At 39.6% G+C, this 12,698-nt stretch overlaps 1 protein-coding gene across 1 annotated transcript in view; it reads right to left on the reverse strand.

The window, feature by feature from the left end:
- KLHL5 (kelch-like family member 5) overlaps window positions 1–12,698 on the reverse strand; it is a 104,612-nt gene that overhangs the window by 47,092 nt on the left and 44,822 nt on the right. The window contains exon 6 of the mRNA XM_006895421.1: window positions 5,659–5,845. Within this exon, the coding sequence (XP_006895483.1) occupies window positions 5,659–5,845 (187 nt within the window). The remainder of the gene's footprint in view (window positions 1–5,658; window positions 5,846–12,698) is intronic.

Here is a 12,698-nt window from a genome sequence, read left to right on the forward strand (position 1 = left end):
TCTGTGATTTCAAACACATCAGCTGATGGTAGTTCCCTATGTTGGGATCAGTGTCTCTGAAGTTTAGTCGCAAACTTCTTTTAGATCTTGTTCATTTGGTAGTAGTACCATAGTCTTGTTGATTGTTGTCGAGTTGAGCATGACTCATAGCGACCCCACAAATAAAATATCTGAAGCCATTCCATTAACTGTCATCATTTTTCAAAATTCATAGTTTCCAGAGGCATGTTGTTTAGGAAGTGGATCATAATCTTACTATAATAAAATGTTATTTGAATAATTGAAAACATTCTTAAAACATGAACTCTTAAAATAGTGTCATCTTTAAAATGCCCCAGTATCCAAAAATTAGTCTTAATAATTGAAAACTCCATATAAAAATGGGAGAGTCCTCTAATTTATACTGGAAAATCAACTTTTAAAGAAGTAAGGACAGATATATTCTAACATCTTTTTAATAAACCGTTAGAATCAGAAGCAGGGATTCCTGGTGGTGCATTCTGTAACAAGCTGTGCTCTTAATAAAAAGGCTAAACATCTTCAAAAGTTTGAGTCCACCAGCAGCTCCAAAGGAGAAAGATGGACAGTCACCAACCATTAAGACTTACAGACTCAGAAACCCACTGCTTTCTATGGGCCATACCAACTCAGCATCAGTGAGATATGGCAGATGGTATCCTGGTGACATAGTGAATTTATGTTTTGGGGCTTCTAACTGCATGGACAGTTGTTCTAATCCACCAGCTGCTCTGTGTGAGAAACATGAGGCAATTTGCTTCTGTGAAGAGTTACCACCGTGGAGACCCTGTGAAGCAGTTCTACTCTGTTCTATAGGGTCACTCTGAGCAGGTTAGTATAATTTATGTAGAAATAAAACCACTCAATATGCTATAGACTGCAGGTCTCAGAACAGAGCAGGGAAACACTGCATGGTTCAAAATCAGGAGAGTACATCAGGGACACATCCTGTCTCCATACCTTTTCATTCTACATGCAGAACAGATCATTTGGGAGGCTGGGCTTTGTGAGGAGGAATGTGGCATCAGGATTGGAGGAAGATGACATAATCTTGCTTGCAGAAACTGAGGAGGACCTAAAATGCTTGATGCAGGTCAAATGATGCAGTCTTCAATATGGATTAAAGCTCAACATCAAGAAGACAAAGATTCTCACCTCTGGGCTAAATGGCAGCACCATGATGGATGGAGAAGAGACTGAGGTTGTTAAAAGTTGCAGCTTTCTTGGCTCCACAATCAATGATCTTGGCACCAGCAGTCAGGACTTCAAAAGATGAATTGCATTAGGTAAATCTGCTGTCAGGGAACTTTTCAGAGTACTGAGAAACAATGATATCAGTCTATAGAGTCTAAGGTGAGCCTGATCCAGCCCATGGTCTTTGCAATTACTTGTTATGCATAAGAGAGCTGGATAATGACTAAGGATGACAGAAGAAGAATTGATGCCTTTTGAGTCGTGGTGCTGGAGATTAGTCTTGAACATACCATGGGCTGCCAAGAAAACAAATAGGTCTGTCTTGGAGAGGTGGAATAAAGTTCTGAATGATTTTGAAGCTCCATAGTTTGAGTATGTGGCCAGGAGGGACCAATCCTTAGAGAAGGACATCATGCTTGCAAAGGTGGAGGGACAGTACAGGAGAGGAAGAGCTCAGGTGAGATGGATTGATACAGTGACTAGGGCAATGGGGGTGGGTGTTTCAGAGTCAGTGGGACTGGCTCAGGACAGGTCAAGCTTCAGAGCTATTATACACAAGATTACTATGAGTCACAGGGGACTCAATGGCAAATAACAACAGCATGCTATAGAAGAAACGGCCTTGCATATTCCTCCCATATAGATTATAACCAATATAGAACAGCTCTACTTCATGATTCTTGGGGTCACTGTGAGTCAGAATCAGCTTTACAACAACAAAGAATAATATACTAAACAGACATTAAAAGAAAGGAGCCAAGGCCTCAACAATCAGACCTCCATCCAACTAATGCAGCTTGTTCTTCAGTGTGAGGGCAATGACGAGTTCTCGAATTTGGTAAAGGTCAGAATATTTTATTATTCAGAAAGACTTAGAAATGAAGGTGATAAAACAAGAAAGGCGGCATTTCAGAAAATCTTGAAAACCAGAAAGAGGGATTTACAACTGATATGTTAAGAAGAAACTTTTACAGATTGCTGGGGGGTTTTTTAGCAGAGTAATAATAACATTATAAATGAAGATTTAAGGATGCAAACTATAGTCTACAAAGTGAGACTGTCTGTGTTTGAGAGTCATACATACACTGGGCATGTCTGGAGGGGCCAGTCATGAGGGGGATACCATGCTTGGGAAAACACTCACTGAGCTGGTTGGATACAGTGATTATGACAATGATTTTGAGCACAGAAGAAATTATGAGGATGGTGCAGGATTGTGCAGGTTTTTCACTCTCGTACACACGGTTGCTATGAGTGGTAGTGGATTTGATGGCACTTAACCAAAACAAGTTATGTGAACCTGGGAACATACTTAATTTCTTCAAGTTGTGATAGGGAGCTCTGGTGGTTAGTTTGTAGCAGGTTGCACTCCTAACTCAAAGGGCTTGAGCAGTTTGAAATGAATTCACCGGTAGCTCCAAAGGAGAAAGATGGGCAGTCTCCTCCCTGTTGCAACTTACACTCTCAGAAAGCTGCTGGAGGGTCACCATGAGCTGGAGCTGACTTGATGACAGCTTGGGGGTTTGTGTATGGAGTCTTGATATCTTCATCTGTAAGAGATGGCAGTAATATTCCCTTCAAGGAGGATGGGTTGACAGGATAAAGGACACCATGCTTAGGGATAAAATATCCCAGTGAGAGGACAGCTAATTTAGTGTCCCTCATGTGGGGCAATGTTTGGCAGTAAGATGAGGCTAAGGGGGCTGGAACAGAAGGAGTAAAGGGAAAAGCAGGGCTGGAGGTGAGAGGTATTGTCAGGGGACTGCAGACTACTCGTACTGGAAAGTCAGAGAAAGGAGCTCAATGTACACTGAGAGAACACACAAAAAGGTTTTAGCACACCACCTGGCACAGAACAGGCACTCTATATCACGACAGTTCCTATTATTACAGTGATTCGTCAGGACTGTTCAAAAGAACTGTATAAAGAATTCTCACTTTTGACCTAGATTTTCTAAATGCTTCCATTTTACTTGTTTGATTTCTTTATACATGCATATGCTGACGCTCAACATCTACTAGGCAGTGTCCGATGGCATGGTCATTGATACCCTAAGGTTCTTTTTTTTTAAAAAAAAAGAAAAGCAGCTCTTCTCTTATTGGTTTCAAGGCCCTCCCCCAAACCTGTAGAACTGATGAGCAGTGGGGTTCAGGGTATCCCAACCCTGAAGAGTCTCCTATTCTGCATCCTCCTCCCCAGCTCCTGGCTTCATCCACCTACCCATTAGCTATGCAGCCTTTGACTTCCCTCACCCCTCTCTGTTCTCCTAGCCTCACATGTCTAGAGGTTGGCAAAACAATTATTTTTGTGCTGGTGCCAACCCTGCCCAACCTAGCCAATGCCAGGCAAGACCATTTTCCAGTATCCAGAGGATACAGCACCTGGACTTTGTCTGGCGTCCCCACAAGGCTTTAAAAAACAGGCTTTCTGCTGATTTAACGATGGTTGCATGGAGACCGCTTCTAAAATGCTATGATGTTCATACAATATCCAAATTACACACTATCCTATTTCACAGACTGTACTATAGACATTAAGTGACACATGTATACAAATGTACATAGATTTTTAGAATTACTTGAGTAGTAAAAATTACAGGCATGTCATTGTCAAATGCCCATACACACTTTTCAGTATTCCTCTGAACAAGAAATGATCTTATACAGTCATAACACATTTATAAAACTCTAAATTCACACTGATAAAATGTTATTATATAAGCTATAGAATTTGAATTTTATCAAATGTCCAATTATGTTCTCGTAGCACAAGAAAATCCAAGATCATTCGTTCTAATCAGCTGTCACTTCTCATTAGTGTCTTTTAATCTACAACAATCCTTGAATTTTCTGTGCTTAGATTATAAACAGGTAAATCATTCTGCAAAATGTCCCTTGATCTAGGTATGTTTTTCACTTCCAAATAGTCACAGTTCTGGCAAGGATAATGTATGCACTGCTGGGCTCTTCTCAGCGCGTCAAATCAAACGTATGTGCAGCTGTTTGATGACTGGCAATGCTATCTTTGCAGCATCTGGTTAAGGTGCTGTGTGCCAGTCTTCTCAACCATAAAGATACTATTTTACCATTTGTAACTAATAAGAACAGTAGGGGATCCTTTGGGACAAAATTTCTTGTTTTCTTTAAATTTTCATCCAGTAGTCTCAGTATCCATTGATAATTTTTTTTGTCTGAAAATGGTTATCAGGATGGTTATCGAATGGTCATTTCTTTAAATCCCTTTTCCCCCCATAGTCACCCCATCATGATAGAAAGATGAAAGACTAAAGTTTTCAAGAATTTATGAAATTTCTTAGATCCACATCAACACCTGCAAAAGTAGTTGTCAAGAAATCAAAGGATGGAAATCAACCTATTTTTAAGGACCCCTTCAAAGTGCTAAAAAGCAAAGATGTCACTTTGATAACTAAGGTGTGCTTGATCCAAGCTTTGCCTTTTCAATTGTTTCATATGCATCTTATAGTTGTACTGTGAATAAGGACAACCAAAGAAGAACTGATGCCTTTGAATTGTGCTGTTGTCAAAGAGTATGGAATGTCCCACAGACTGCTTAAAGGACAAACTGACCTTGGAGGAAGTGCAATCAGGGAGCTTCTTAGAGTAAGCCTGGTGGAACTTTATCTCACATATTTGGACTTGTTATTAGGAGAGACTAATCTCTGGAAAAAGACATCATATTGGGAAAGGGAGAGGATCAGTGAAAAAGGCAGTTCTTCAAGGAGATGGGCTGAGATGGTGAGCATTACAGCGGGCTAGAGCACGGTGGAGGTTGTGACAATATCACAGGGCAGGTACTCACAGGGTTGCTACAAATCATATGTAGTTGATTCAATAGCACCTAAGAGTAAATTTTCTCCTCTGACATTTATCAGTTGACATTTCAGGGTAAGAAAGAACTTTCCTTTCTTTAGTTGAGTATCAATGTGGATTCACAGAAACATCCTGACACCACAGCTTAAAATTTTTCAACCATCATTTATTCTTATGCCCATATTACCCCAGACTTGGATAAGCAGAAGCCACTATCAACAGGGGGCACTGGTAGCATAGTCCACAGTAAGTTTTGCTTCCAACAAATGGTTAAGTGGATCTAGTGGTTCGAGTCCACCAGTGATTCTGAGGGAGAAAGATGTGCAGTATTCCTGTTGGATTTACAGCCTCAGAAACCAGGTGGAGTGTCGTTACGCGTCAGAACAGGCTCAATGGCAGTGGTCTGAGCACCTGTAAACGCTGCTTCTTGCTTCTTCCTGGTTTGTTGCCTTCATGCTTTGCACACTTCCTTACATTCTGACGTTAAAAGAGTTTCCAGGCTTATCTTGTATTTTCTCTTGCCCAGCCTTGGAGTCAGCCATTTCTCCAAAGAGCTCTTTGATCATTAAAATGACTGTTTTTCCTCTCCCCCCAAATAAAGAAATCTTTTGATACCTTTTGTTGAATCCATTCCTCCAACTGCAAATAATGTGCCAACAGTTGATTTCCTAGGTTTTGTCCGAGGGCTTTGCAACATCGGCCGTCTCTCTGGTAATAAATGATATTTCATTGCTTCCATAATGAGTTTTTGACATTCTATATCATCCCGGAAAAGGGCATTATTTTCCATGTCTGCCAGGAACTAGGAAAAAAGGCAAGTAAGCAGAGTGAATAACTTAAGGAAAAAGTAAGGGTAAAAAAAAAATGATAAGGTTAATGAAACTTTTAAGAATTCACTCATTCTTTATTAAAATATGAAACGTTGACAAAATTCACACTTTTATGTTTCACTAAAAAACCAAAATTGAGCATAAATTACATGCTCTAAAATCTTAATAATGATTACCTCTAAGTGGTAGGAATGCTAGTGCTTTAGATTTCTTTTATTACTTTCTGTATTTTAGAAAAGAAATAATTTTGAATTTTAATAGAAAAAAGTGAGAAAGAGTAATACTAACTGGAAGTTATCTTCCTGCTGACTTTACCTGTCTTCTCTGAACAATTTTCAGACAACATAGTGCATGAGAATGATTGCACGAAACACAATATGAATAAAGAATAGTGTGAAACACAATGTATATGAACCTTGTGAGCAAACCAATACAAGAAGAGAAACTTAGCAAAACAAAACAAAAAAGCAATAAAACCTAACAATTTCTGAAGGGGCAAATAAATGACAATAATTTTTTGGTATATTGAGGCTATTTCATACTTTTTTTAGGAAACATTTTCATTTTTTAGGTCTGTTTTTCTGTTCATAACTTGTGGATGTCTACATCATCCTGGAAAAGTGCATTATTTTCCATGTCTTGGTTAGAAAGTCTCTTTTCCACCAATTTGTGAACATAGTCTTCTAAATGATGTTGCGAGATTTTACTGTTTCACTTCTTTCACTTAGGTCACAGATCTATAAAACTAACTTTTTTCAGAGAGAGCTGCCTCCACGCACACACGGGGTGTGGGGAGCTCTGGTGGCACAGTCCTGAAGAGCCTTGCTGCTAACCCGAAGTGGAGCTTCTCTGGCAGTCTAACTCTACCAGCTGCTCTTCAGCACAGACTGGCAATGCCCTCCTGTGTAATTTTCAGCTTGGAAAACCTGCTGGAGGCAATAAATTTGAGTTTTTGATATGTGTGGAGCAGCATTTGTATTTTCTGGCAGAATAGCTGCTTCTATACCAGCAATATTCAGTAAGTAATCTGTTCCCCTCTTTCAAATGAACTGAACTGAACTGAACCGAACTGGCCTTATATTGTGTTTTCAGACACAGATGGCAGATGTATGAGATCTATTTTTTTACTTTTAAAAAATTCTGTTCCACAGATCTATTTGTTTCTATTTTAATTCTATTAATTATTACTATTAAAACTTGCTCCTGTCAAGGCAATTCTGACTAATGGGACATAGAGGAGAATTTCCCTGTAGGGTTTCCAAAGCCATAGTTTTTACTCACATTCACATCTTTCTCTTGTAAAGTGGCAGGCGGGGAGTTCAAACTGCCAACTTTTTTGTTAGTAGCTGATTGCTTAAGAACTGTGCCACTAGGATCGCTTATTTGTTATAATTATGAGGACTTTAAAACCTTTCACCTTAGAAGTCATAGAAGTATTTCTGGTTGTTGTTGTTATGTGCCGTCGAGCTGCTTGCGACTCATAGAGACCTTATGTACAACAGCCCTAAACTCCGCTCTGTCCTGTGCCAATCACACCGTCTCTGATACTCCCATCCTGATTATCCCAGTCACTGAATCAGTCCACCTTAGCCACGGTTACATTTGAGTAAAGAAACAGCTCTCACTCAAAACTACCTTAGTAGATCTAATGAGAGAGACTCAGAGGAGTAGCTGTGTGCTGTCAAGTCGCAACTGACTCACAGTTGACCCTCTCATGAGTTTCTGGAGGATGTGCATCGTACAGGAGGAGATCGCTCCATATACAACTCAGTCATTAAAAAGGAAATGTACTGGATGTACACACCAAAACTTCAAAGCAGGGGTTATTGTTGGTGCTGTTAGGTGCTGTTGAGTCAAGCACGATTCATAGTAATGTGATAAACAAGAGATCTGAGCCCTGTCCTATTGTGTGTCAACCTCACAATCTCTGACACACTCAAGCCCACTGCTGCAGTCACACTGTCAATCCACCTGGTTGAGGGTCTTTCTCTCCTTTCCTCTCCCTCCACCTTTCCAAGCATGATGACCCTATCCAAGGAATAACTTCTCATAGTAACATGTCCAAAGTATGTATGTAAAACAAAGCTTTATCTCTTTGCCTCCAAGAAGCTCTCTGACTGCACCTTCTCTAAGACATATCTGGTTGTTCTTTTGGTAGTTCATGGGATATTCAGCACTCTTCTCCAACACCACAGTAACAAAGTGGCCCATCTCACTCTTGACGTTATGTATACATTTTAAAATCATGCTAGATTTTAGTTTAAAATCAATAACAAATTTCTGTAACAAATGCGTTTCCAAGGAAAAGAAATTTTTTATTTAAAGTTTAATCAAGTATGCTATAACTAGAAATTGTATTGCTTTTCATTTAAGAAGAATTAAAATATTTCTAATAAATTGAGGTTTGTGAAATTATAAATACTATATAGAAAACTTCCCAGGGAAAAGAATAAAACCTTATCCAAAGCATAAGCCAAATAATATTTTATAATAATCACTCTGTAGATGGCTTAACTTTTTCCTATATTTAACTGGTCTCATTAGGTGCCATTGAGTTGAGTACAACACACATGAACCTATGAACAACAGATCTTAACCCTGTCCTATCCTGTACCATCCTCACACTTCCTAACACACTTGAGCCCATTGCAGCAGTACCTGTGTCAATCCTCCTAGTTGAGGGTCTTCCTCTCTTTCAGCACCCTTTACCTTTCCAAGCATGATATTCCTCTTAAAGGAATAGCCTCTCCTAGCAGCACCCCTAAAGTATGTGAGATGAAGCTTTATAATCTTTTCCTCCAAGGAGCATTCTGGCTTCACTGTCTTCAAGACAAAATTTAACTAGTAATGATCAAAAACAAACCTAAACGAAACTCACTCCCATCAAGTTGACTCTGATTCACAGCATTCATATAGGAAAGAGTAGGCAGTGCTCCTGTGCTGAGTTTCTCAGGTCATAAGCATTTACACAAGCATACCTCCTCTCTCTTCTGCGCAGTGCTTGGTAAGAAGTGGTTGGCAGATGTGATCTGCTAAGCTTTTGATTAGCATTTTAGTACTTAATGCATCACACAACAGGGTACCAAGCAAGCCATTATGAAACAGACCCATATGTTTGTTTATTAACCCTTGGACAGTTACCATATTTATGTTGGTTTTTACCTCTGTTGAGTTCAGGAAGGTTTATGATTTCCAGAGCCTATAACAAACGAGAACCAAGGTGGTCCTTATGGAATTCTATTATGATGCTGTTGTTAACTACCATTAAGTTGTCTACAACTCCCGGTGACCCTATGAACAATGGATCTGAACCTTGTCCAATGCTGCTCCATCTTTGCTATCTCTGATATGGTTGAACCCATTGTTACAGTCACTCTGTCAGTCCATCTTGTTGAGGGTCTTTCTCTCTTTCTCTGAATCCCCACTTTTCCCAACATAATGTCTTTGTCCAAGGCCTGGTCCCTCCTGACAACATGCACAAAGGATGTGATGTGAAAGGAGAGAGAAATGAAGTGGCATAGCATTTCTTTTTGGATAGAAAGCTGTGCCATGTCAGATGTGTTTCCCATGCTTTACAGCCAATGAGGCCTATGAACACATAAGACACTGAGCCAATTTCCTTGTCAGAGTGGCTCAGAGAAACAGCTTACTATTCCATAAAGCTGCCAAATCCTCTTTCAAAGATGGGAAAAGAATGTGGCTGAATCTGTGGGATGTTAGTATACTATAATGACTGAGAATTGCATGTTCCTTTGATTAGTACGTTATCTTTCATCCTTCTTGGTTCTTAAAAAAATTATAAAGAATTATACAGTCTACAGTTCCAAAAATATAATTATGTTTTGAGAATGGAAGAGAAAGAAGACTTTCTAGAAAAAGTTACTGCAAGTTTGTGGATTTAGAAATTGAGCATGGCATGCTAATGGCTAAGTCCTAGGACGTATGCCAAAATGTAAATTCTGGTGTTAATTATCCCATATATTTTTTTACTATGCACACAAGAAATAGTTATAATTGCCATAGAAACCATTAATGAATATGCACTGAGTTGGCTCATTTAGATGAATCTTAATGTTTATATTATTTCTGTTACACATAATTACTTCAGTCCTTTCTAAAGAAAACAAAATGGGGAAAAAATATTATAAAGCCTTAGGAGACCTAACTAATAACTGCAATCTAGACTAAAATAGATTTCCTAGCATTTTGAAACTTTCTATATTTTATGGCTAAATGAAATTAATGATGTTTAAATAAAAAAATGAAAATAGTAGAAGAAAATAAAAAGCCATTGTTCCATAGTAGTCAACTGGAAGGTAGTAGATACTCTGAACAAATTTACCTCTCATGTCAAATATCCTTTAAATAGTGTACATATGTCCTAGTATTTCTATACACTTTAATATTTAATAACATCAGGAATAGTTTCAAACAAAATAAAATAATAGTTACTTGTCTTCTGGGTTGTTCAGAATTTTTAAAACCATATTAAAATGACCACTGGGTGGAGGCCTTAAGGATCCAGTGTGGAAGCCACTCCAGTAAAACAATGACACAAACACTTGTCATTAGCCACCATCAAGCAGGCTCCTGATTTCTTCCTAACTAAATAGACTAAACAGAGTATTTCATATTAAGATAGTAGGGAAAAACTTATTTTGTTGGCATTACTGGGGGAAAAGTTATTTCACAAAATTGAATTTTCCAAATAACTGAATCTAATGCCAATTTTCCTATACTGTTGTTATGTGCCACTGAGTCAACTACGGTTTACAGCAACGCTATGCACTATAGCTCTGAACTTTGTCCCATCCTGAGCCAGTCTGTCTCCAACACACTGACCACCTTTATCACAGTTACTATGTTAATCCATCTCATCCAAGGTCTTCTTTCCTATGCTGTCCCTCCAACTTTCCAAGCATGATGTCCTTCTCCAAGGACTGGTACCTCCTGGCAACATGCCCAAAGTATGTGAAATGGCGCTTCAAAATCCTTGCCTCCAAAGAACAGCCTGGATTCTCCTTCTTGAAGACAGACCTATTTAATTTCTTGGCAGTCCATGGTATGTTCAATACTCTTCTCCAGCACCAGAACTCAAAGGCAGTGATTCTTATTCTGTCATCTTTTGTCACTGTCCAGCTCTCTGATGCAATGCAAAAAATTATGAAGACTATGGCCTGAATCATGTGCACCTTAGTCTCTGGACTGACATTGCTGCTCTTAGCACCCTAGCAGGAGATTTTCCCAGAGTAATTAGTGTTTTGATTTCCTGACTGCTGGTGCCAAGAGTGTTGACTGTTGAACTGAGCAAGCTAAAATTGTTACTAGTCATAATCTCTTCTTCATCTATAATGGTGCTATCACTTGGTCCAGTGGTGAGAATCTTTGTCTTCCTGATGTTGATCTTCAATCCATACTGAAGACTATAGTCCTTAACCTACAGCAAATGCTGCAGTAAGCAAGGTTATCTGCATAAGCAGTTGTTGATGATGCCACATTTCTCCTCACAAAGTCCAGCCTCCTGAATGATCTGTTCCTCATGTAGACTGAAAACATATGGGGACAGGCTGCATCCTGTCCTTTCCTGATTTCAAATAATGCAGTGTTTTCTTGCTCTGTTCTGTGACTGCTTCCTGGACCTAGTATGGGTTCCACACTAGCACAATCAAATGTTCTGGGACTCCCATTCTTCTCAGGTTAATTAACCACAATTTGTTGTGATCCACACAGTCAAATGCTTTTGCATAGTCAATGAAACACAGACAGACATTCTTTTGGTACTCTCTGCTTTCAGACAAGATCCATCTGACATTGGCTACAATGTCCCTAGTGCCACAGCCTCTTCTAAATCCAATTTGTATTTCTGGTAGTTCTCTGTTGATGTACGGTTCCAGTTGTTCTGAATAATCCACAGGAGGATTTTGCTTGCATTTGATGTTAGTGATCCTGTTCAATCATTCCCATACTATGTTGGGTCACCTTTTTAAGGAATGGGAATAAATATAGATCTCTTTCAGGCAGTTGGCTAGGTAGTTGTCCTCCAGATTTTTTTACTCAACTGAGTGAGCACATCTAGGCCTGCATCTGTTTGTTGGAATATGCCAGTTGATGTTCCACTAATTCCTGGGGCTTTGTCTTTTGCCAATTCCTTTAGAGGAGCTTGAACTTCCTCCTTCATCACTACTGCCTCGTGATCATGTTGTTTCATGAAATTATTCTATGTCAGCCAATAATTTGGCACAGTGACTCTATGTACTCCTTCCATCTTCTTTTGATGCTTCCTGGGTCATTCAGTATTCTGCCCATGCCTTCCTTAAATATTGCCACCCAAGGCTCGTTACTGTTATTAGGCACCATATGGTTGGTTCTGACTCATAGTGACTCCGATGGACAAGAGAACAGAATGGCACCTGGGCCTCTACCACCTTCAATATGCTGCCGTGCTTGAGTTCACTATTGCAATCACTCTCAGGCTGTCTCACTGACAGCCTTCTTTTTCACTGAGCTGGTACACAGAAAAACTGGTGGGAGAACATGCTCCTGGGCGGAAGGGAAGCCGGGAAGCTGCGCACCGGGGAAAGTCACCTTGGATAATTACCGAAGAGGCATCTTTCAGGTACACAGAAAAACTGGCAGGAGAACGTGCTCCTGGGCAGAAGGGAAGCTGGGAAGCTGCACACCGGGGAAAGTCACCTCGGATAATAGCGAAGAGGCCCTTGGGCCAGAAAGGAAAACATAATCTACACAGGAGTTCTACAGGTCACGTCACCTTCCCTTGGAGACAGTACAACTAAACTTAAGAGACACTGGTCAAAAGAAAAAAAA

The sequence above is a fragment of the Elephantulus edwardii genome, unplaced genomic scaffold (assembly GCF_000299155.1).
Source record: "Elephantulus edwardii isolate Elephantulus edwardi_28Jun2011 unplaced genomic scaffold, EleEdw1.0 scaffold00167, whole genome shotgun sequence".
NCBI lineage: Eukaryota > Metazoa > Chordata > Mammalia > Macroscelidea > Macroscelididae > Elephantulus > Elephantulus edwardii.